The following is a 9,065-nucleotide window of genomic DNA, read 5'->3' as shown; positions in this document are numbered from 1 at the left end:
CATGAAGATGTAACCTTTTCTCTCCTGCTTGTATCCCTAGTGAATTAGCAAATGTGTTGGCATTCAAGAAAGCAACTTATTAATAATTATTAATAAGAAAATATGCATCTCCAACATCAGTCACCAGTCTCAATCAATCAATAAATCTTGTGCTATTAAGGAGCTTTATCAGTTTCCTTCTGATGCTCTTTGTCAACGGACTCCTCCCCTCCTACTACTCCTTTACCCCACTTACCTGCAGAGGTGTGGTTCAGTCTGGTCATTATGGCTCCTACAGGTATCACCATCCGACTGCTGAAGGATGGCAGCTCATCTCCTCCAAAGGAACCAGTCACCCCCCACCTCTGGCAGGAGTACCAGAAGCTGGTCCAAGAGTGTCTGCAACAAGGCCGCCTGTTTGAGGACCCTCAATTCCCTGCTGCTCCAAAGTCCTTAGGATATAACCAGCTGGGACCTTGGTCTGCAGAAACCAGAGGGATAGAATGGAGGAGACCCCAGGTACGTTGGCATGCTTGGGGTTAATAGAGGCTGTCATGGTTCAAGAGAATGAAATAATTGAGAATTGGGGAGTATGTATTGTATTGTATGTCTTTATTTATACAGCGCCAAAAGTGTACTCAGCGCTTCACAAAGAATACAGTACAGGGAATTAGAATTATACAATAGGTGCAGCAAAATCAGACAATAGGAAAGGAAATCCCTGCCCCGAAGAGCTTACAATCTAAGAGGTTTAATGGGAAACTTACAGAGACAGCAGGGGAGGGAATAAGTGCTGTAGATGGCAGTGCTTGGTCACAATGGGTGGTAGAGACTGAGTGTGGGACAATAGCCATGAGTGCAGGCTATTGGGATGCTTGATTTGTGGGGTAAAATTAAAGGAAGATCAGTGTTAAATGAAATTGTGACATTGCCTTTTCAGTGAGTGACAATGCCTTCCAATGCATGAGTGAGACAGTCTTCGAATGCATGAGTGAGACTGCCTTCCAATAAGCGAGACTGCCTTTCAATGAATGAGGCTGTCTTCCAGTGAGTGAAACTGCCTTCCAATGCAATGTATGCGTGAGGCTGGACTCCAGTGAGTGAGACTGCTTTCCAACTCCCACTCAGTGAGACTGCCATTAAAAAGTCAGACTGTGCTTTCAAATTAATGAGAGTCACTCTAACAGGGCGACGTGTGTGGGTGAGGGGGTGTGCACAGTGGATACCAGTGCTATGGAGGTTTGTTGTAAGCATTGGGGATTAAGCAGAGGTGTGTGTGTGTGTGTGTGTGTGTGTGTGTGTGTGTGTGTGTGTGTGTGTGTGTGTGTGTGTGTGTGTGTGTGTGTGTGTGTGTGTGTGTGTGTGTGTGTGTGTGTGTGTGTGTGTGTCTTTCCTCTGCTACACCTGTTTTCATTTCTATAGCCAAAGGGTTTGACAGGGCAGTCTTTGTGTAACTAACAAAGGCATTTGCTTTGATATAGGAGATCAGGTGCTGAGAAAAGTCCATAAACATTGTGTTTTCTTTGCATACAAATTGTTATATACGCCCATACCATATAATATCTCTAACTGTCCGTAACATATCTGTAAATATAAGGTATATAAACCTCTGTTTATTTAATGTAACCATGTATTGTCATCATACCTCTGTGCCCAGGACATACTTGAAAACGAGAGGTCACTCTCAACATCTTATTTCCTGGTAAAATATTTTATAAATAAATAAACGGGGAACGGGTTAAACAATAAGCTGCACAGTCGTAATATAACTCTGTCCCATCCCGCACCCCGGCACCAGATATCCCGGTTCATCTCTTATCTATCTATTTTTATTATGCTGAAATCACAAGCCCTGCCCATGCACACAGCACTGTGTGCTCCAGAACAATAAAGGTTCAATAGAATCTTGGATCCTGCATAGTAATATTGATATAACACTAATGTGGTTTTGCATATAACTGCTTATGTACATAGTGCCGAGTATTCTATATCAATGCAGAACATAGCAACTTGGTGTGTGTGTGTGTGTGTGTGTGTGTGTGTGTGTGTGTGTGTGTGTGTGTGTGTGTGTGTGTGTGTGTGTGTGTGTGTGTGTGTGTGTGTGTGTGTGTGTGTGTGTGTGTGTGTGTGTGTGTGTGTGTTCCACCGCAGCAAGGGATTCTGGGAATGACATGCAAATGAGCATACCATGTCACCTTTTGTCTGAAAAACCTTTGTTACACGGAGCCCATATAAGCTAATGCTCGCTGTTAACACAGCTTTTAAGCACAGCATGGGAATCAGATGCAAAGCCAGAGAAACCACTCACAGACATGTTTCACCCTTAATGGGTATCATCGGTGTGAGGTTGGTTGTACTGCTGGCTTCGCATTTTCAAGACTGTAGGGTTTACCATCACGTTTTAAGTTATGGTGGGTGAAAAAGGCAAAAAGAAACCTCCACCGTATTGCAGATAGCGAATAAAAAGATCACTTGTGAGCACATTCACGTGTCTTAGGCCGCGCTTATAGTGTCCGCAACGGCGACGGGTGACGTCACCTGTCGCCGTCAGCGAAAGTTGTAATTTGGTTTCCGGCGATGTCGCGGGCGACCAGGTCTTTGATTGGTTCAGAGGCTGTCACATGTGGCGACAGCCTCTGAAAAATCAAATTTGACCATCTTCAAAAATTTGTGCCGCAAGTGTCGCTCCATCACGTCACGCTTACTATAAGCGCATGCGACGGCGGCAATATATTTGTTTTGCCATGACGTCGCGTCGCCGGCACTATAAGCGCAGCCTAAGGCAGGTCTGCAACCCTGCCTTTCACCATTATCATACAGATAGAACCCCACTCATTTCACTCATTGCTATATTCACAGAACTATTGTCTGAAAACCTCCTGTGGTCCAACCACCAGAACAATTTAGGGTCTAAACCTTAACCAAAACAAAAAAGTTTTATTTTATCAAATACACATACTAATAGGTTAAAATATTAAAAATAATCCCCACGGAGGAGGTAGGGAGAGAAGGGGTAAATGGCCTCGAATAACTATATTAGAGCTGGTGGCCAAATACTTCCTTCCTCCTGCGAAGCGTGTTAGTCACGCGAAACATATGTCGGCAGAGTAGGACGTCGCGGAGGTGACGTCACGAAGGAGCTGCGGTCCATGCGGTCCATGCGGTCCATGCGGTCCATGCGGTCCATGCGGGTGCCTGCTGTCCATGCGGTCCATGCGGTCCATGCGGGTGCCTGCTGTCTACAATCACAGCTTGTATTTCACATGTTTGTCTTTGGGTTCGCCGTAACCCCCACATGTGCACATAACCATATATTGCAGTATTAAGGTCCTTTAATTCCTTCTTTACACAGGCTGCTTTGTGTCATTAGATGTAGGGCATAATCTCTACAGTCTAATTATCCTCTGTGGATCAGCTGTGTTCAAAGTGGATAAGCAATATAGCAAGCTGTTTCTTACACTTCCATGGTGTGGTTACGTGATTGTAACAGTATATTTGTATATACTTAACACAGACAAGGTTGCAAACCTAGAAGATGTTTTTGAATTCATGGTAACCTTATATTGTAGTGCAAAGATTACATTACTCCTACATAGGTTGCATTGTGGTTCCAGATATACGATATAGTTGTCACAGTGTAGCTACTCTCTGTGGATCAGCTTTAGGCCGAGTCCATAGAAGGACAGGCCGTGCTGAGGCGTGCGAACGCTCCGCGCTGAGCCCCTGCATACTCAATGAGGATGCCTTGAGAGGGGGCTCACGCGAGCGTCCGCAGGCGTGCTGAGGAGATGGAGGTTTCAGCCGAGCGCCAAGCTGTTTTTCAGCGCGCTGTCGGCTGAAAACCTCCAATCCCAGCACAGCAGTGTCGACGTCACGGCGCCGTGACGTCGACGTCAGTGCGTCGCGGGCGATTGGCCCAGCGACGTCACTGCCCCGCCTCCAACCACCTCCCCCCGGCTCCGATCGCGCCCGCTGGCTCGCCTGTATGGGCATGAAATCGCCCAGATTTCAGCAGGCGAGCCTCAGCGTCAGCGCGGCTCGGATCTCCTCACCCCTCTATGGCCCGGGCCTTACGCATACACACAGCAAGCTGTTCCTCATTTTACCATTTATGGCTACATTAGGATAACAATATATCTATTTATATAATCCCAGCATCGTCTGTGTTACACCCTGACAACATAGGTATTGTGGTCTATGAGGCTCCGATATCATATACTGATGATTTAGTCTGTCTACGTACACAATATATCTAGAACCAATACTAGGCTAACTTCAGCCATAAATAATACAAGTATCTGCATTGAGAGCACAATAGTACTCTCACTATATCACTGTAGTGGCCATTATATGACCTAAGGATCGCAGGAGGAAGGAAGTATTTGGCCACCAGCTCTAATATAGTTATTCAGAGGCCATTTACCCCTTCTCTCCCTACCTCCTCCATGGGGATTATTTTTAATATTTTAACCTATTAGTATGTGTATTTGATAAAATAAAACTTTTTTGTTTTGGTTAAGGTTTAGACCCTAAATTGTTCTGGTGGTTGGACCACAGGAGGTTTTCAGACAATAGTTCTGTGAATATAGCAATGAGTGCAATCAGTGGGGTTCGAGCCCTACTTTTGGTTCTATATGTGTACTATAATATTCACCTCTTTTGCACCTGCTCATCTAATTTACATAGGACGTAATCACTACGGAGAGGAGTCTGATTCATCCATTTTTTTTTTTCACCATTATCACCCAGCATACACTTTTTACACTGCAGCAAGGGATTCTGGGAATAACATGCAAATGAGCACACTGTGTCACCTTTTGCCTGAAAAACCATTGTTACATGGAAGATGTACAGTATGTGACTACATTATGTATGTAATTATTTATGTGACTACAGCCCCCAGAAGGCATAGCAGGGCTGCAGTCACATGTCGCGCGAGAGCCAATAGGACATGGTAGTACTGTGGGAACTGTGTACTAGAGTGGGGAATATTGGTGGGTGGTTACAGCCGTGTGAGGCAAGTGGGTAGCTGTAACCAGTATCCATAAGATTGCCTGCTATATAAACTGTTATTTTATGTTACCATGTTACCGAGAGTGTGTTCATGTTGTGAACGTATATGCATACATGTCCTGTAACGGGTACATCCACATAGTACTGTAGGATCCGTTACAGGTGGAGGCGCTGGCAAAGATTGTTCCGGAATACACCCCAGGCCCCCTACAGTGGAGGCTCAGACCTCCTGTGGGCCTCAGGTATTTCACCACACACGCTGTAGACACATCACCTCACAGAGGGTGGGGGATACATGTGTTACATATATATATATATATATATATATATATATATATATATATATATATATATATACATATATATATATATATATTTACACACACACCTTGTTTAACATGGCACTATCTCCCCTCTGTCTCTCACAGGAGATCTGCAGGTTCCCACAGTTTGTCTGCGAGGACATGAAATGGACAGATGTGTGTCAGGGACAGCTCGGTGAGCGGCACGCAGTGTGAATGGGGCACAGCATGACATGAAACCATGACAATCCTTTGTAACACAAACTCGCATAATAAAGCGCAGACATTACAATGCAACACAAAATCAAAGAATACATCACAAAATTTGCTGTATTTAACACAAAATGATACCATAGCATTGAATTCGGTTAGAAATGTCATTCGAGAAGATGAATACGAGTTTGCTTTGACGCATTGCTCCATATTCTGCATGTCTTTACGTGAAATGTAAGAAAGTGAACCAGAAACATTTATGCCACCTCAGATGGATTTTTTGGACGCAAATACAAAATAAATAAGGGATGTGTGGAGAAACAGAGTTTAATACGTTGCATTAAAATCTGTGAGTGATAACTCTCCTCCCGTTTGCGCCATATAACTGCTGCCTATAAATCTTCAATATAACTCATCCTATTGTTCCATATAGTCTCCCCATTTAACTCCTCCTATTGTGAATTCTCCCCCTATAACTCCTATTGTTCCATATATACTCCCCCTATAATTTAAAAAAAAAAAAACTCCCCTTGCTTCCTCCTGTTGCTCCATACAGGAGGAAGCCACAACCTCCATATTAATGAACAATTGGTTAACTGAGGAAGAAATTCATAAGCAGCGTGAAAAAATTAAAGTAAATAAGGCACCTGGCCCCGATGGAATTTATCCAAGAGTTCTCAAGGAGTTAAGCTCAGTAATAGCCAAACCATTATATTTAATATTCAAGGACTCCATTTCCACAGGCTCAGTACCAAAAGATTGTCGTAAAGCAGATGTGGTGCCTATATTTAAAAAGGGAGCTAGATCACAACCGGGAAATTACAGACCTGTAAGCCCGACTTCAATAGTAGGGAAACTACTTGAAGGTTTAATATGGATAATATTCAGGAATACCTAATGGAAAAAAAATCATTAGTAATAGTCAGCATAGATTTATGAAGGATAGATCTTGCCAAACTAACCTTATTTGTTTCTTTGAGGAGGTACGTTGGAATTTAGACCAGGGTAATGCAGTTGATGTGGTCTACTTAGATTTTGCAAAAGCTTTTGATACGGTTTCACACAAGAGGTTGCTGTACAAAATAAAGAAAATTGGACTCAGTAATAATATATGCACCTGGATTAAATACTGGTTAAAGGACAGACAACAGAGGGTTGTCATAAATGGAACTTTTTCAGGTTGGGCTAAAGTCGTGAGTGGAGTACCTCAGGGATCGGTACTGGGACCCCTGCTTTTTAACTTGTTTATTAATGACCTTGAGGTTGGCATCGAGAGCAAAGTCTTCATCTTTGCTGATGATACTAGATTGTGTAAGGTAATAGAATCAGAGCATGATGTAATTTCTCTTCAGAAGGACTTGGAGAGACTGGAAAAGTGGGCAGGTAAATGGCAGATGAGGTTTAATACAGATAAATGTAAGCTTATGCATTTGGGATGCAAGAATAAAAAGGTGACTTACAAATTAAATGGGGATAAATTGGGGGAATCCTTGATTGAGAAATATTTAGGAGTGCTTGTAGACAGCAGGCTTAGCAATAGTGCCCAACGTCATTCAGTAGCTGCAAAGGCAAACAAGATCTTATCTTGCATTACACGGGCAATGGATGGAAGGGAAGTAAACATAATTATGCCCCTTTACAAAGCATTAGTAAGACCACACCTTGAATATGGAGTACAATTTTGGGAACCAATCCTAAGAAAATACATTATGGAACTAGAGAGAGTGCAGAGAAGAGCCACCAAATTAATAAAGGGGATGGACAATCTAACTTATGATGAGTGGCTAACTAAATTAGATTTGTTTACATTAGAAAAGAGGCGTCTAAGAGGGGATATGATAACTATATATAAATATATTCGGGGACAATACAAGGAGCTTTCAAAATAACTATCCATCCCACGGGCAGTACAAAGGACTCGGGGCCATCCCTTAAGTTGGAGGAAAGGAGATTTGACCAGCAACAAAGGAAAGGGTTCTTTACAGTAAGGGCAGTTAAAATGTGGAATTCATTACCCATGCAGACTGTGATGGCAGATACAATAGATTTGTTCAAAAAAAGGTTGGACATCTTTCTAGAAAGGAAAGGTATATAGGGATATACCAAATAAGTATACATGGGAAGGATGTTTATCCAGGGATAAATTTAGCATAGGTTGAACTTGATGGACGTACGTCTTTTTTCAACCTCATCTACTATGTAACTATGTAACTATAACCAGGGCCGCAGACAGATTTCCCAGGGCCCAGGACTGGAGTTACAACTGGACACCTCCCCCCCCGACAGCGGTCTTGCAAGCCCCCTGTTCCCCCCATTTTACACCTCGCGAGCCCCCTCTTCCCATGTATTTCTCTCCCCACCGTCTCTGTAAGAAACTAAAAAATACTGACATTTATAAATGAATAATTCATTTTTTAGTTTCCTAAGGAAAACATTTTTATGTACGTTTATTCTATTGCTGTTGGGGAAACGATATTTTTGTTTTTTCCATCAGGCGCAAAAACATACAGTACACATTCCTTCAATTCCCACTCTGGAGCATCCAAGATAAAGTTGACCAATGTGCAAACCATGGATTTTCTCAATTAAGTCCAGCTACTTCCAATCCTGCCGAATTTAATTAAAATCAGTGCAGTCTTGGAAGGTTCAGTCTGCCATTTTGATTCAAAATTGCGTCCAATTGAATCAAAACATAGACAAAAATCTGCTCCTTGATCTCAGGAACCATCATGCAATACGTGGTTACCATATCGTAAGAAGTAACCAAATGCATAGCGAACAGAAACACAACTTGCCAAAATATATAGTACATGATAACCTGAGTGGAGATGTGAGATTTTTGTCACGGAATTTTGCAAACCTGGCAAATGTATCGATAGTTTTGTGCAACAAAAGTTTGTGAAGTGGAAAACGTCACAAAACAAATTGGCACGCATTAAAAATCAATGGGGCATATTCTATAAGCTACGAAAGTGCTGATCCATGCCGTCTGCACAGAAAACCCTGTGTAAGTGACTGTGTCTTTCCGTGCAAACAGTGCAGATCAGCACTTTCGGTGCTACTACAATATGCCTCCATGTGCATTACAAATGCAAACACAAGCAAACGGCAATATGGTCACATAACACTTTTATTAACTGAAGCACTATAGCAAATATGTTGCACCTACGTCTATTTTTGCACATTCCCGATCAATGTGATCTTTCAGCCCCAAAAATTGCAATAACGTGAAATTTAAGAGAAAAACTAAAAAAAAAACAATTGCAAAGCAAATTTGAAGACATTCGCACAACTCTAAACCTGACGCCATGTGTGTGGCCGTCCTCCCCAGGCAACTGCTGGTTTCTTGCTGCAGCTGCATCCCTGACCCTGTATCCTGCTCTTATGGCTCGGGTGGTTCCTCCCACGCAAAGCTTCCAGGAGGGCTACGCTGGAATCTTTCACTTCCAGGTGAGATTTTGTGGGGGGAGAGAAAAGAGGGAGATTTTTAAAATGATATATATACATTTATTTTGGATTCTTGTTGCAATCCGTACTTGGATCCATTGGCAGTGACAT

At 42.6% G+C, this 9,065-nt stretch overlaps 1 protein-coding gene across 2 annotated transcripts in view; it reads left to right on the top strand.

Annotated features, from left to right (window-relative positions):
• Positions 1–236: 236 nt before the first annotated feature.
• The window catches only part of LOC142498632 (calpain-2 catalytic subunit-like), a 117,680-nt gene continuing 108,851 nt past the window's right edge, over positions 237–9,065 (top strand). For both annotated transcript variants that reach the window (XM_075606871.1, XM_075606870.1), the window contains exons 1-3: positions 237–498; positions 5,421–5,490; positions 8,839–8,957. In XM_075606871.1, the coding sequence (XP_075462986.1) occupies positions 265–498; positions 5,421–5,490; positions 8,839–8,957 (423 nt within the window). In that variant the 5' untranslated portion in view covers positions 237–264. The remainder of the gene's footprint in view (positions 499–5,420; positions 5,491–8,838; positions 8,958–9,065) is intronic.

Source organism: Ascaphus truei, chromosome 7 (assembly GCF_040206685.1).
Source record: "Ascaphus truei isolate aAscTru1 chromosome 7, aAscTru1.hap1, whole genome shotgun sequence".
Classification (NCBI taxonomy): Eukaryota; Metazoa; Chordata; class Amphibia; order Anura; family Ascaphidae; genus Ascaphus; species Ascaphus truei.
The sequence above is the reverse complement of the archived record's forward strand: the minus strand, read 5'-3'. Positions and strand labels throughout refer to the sequence as shown.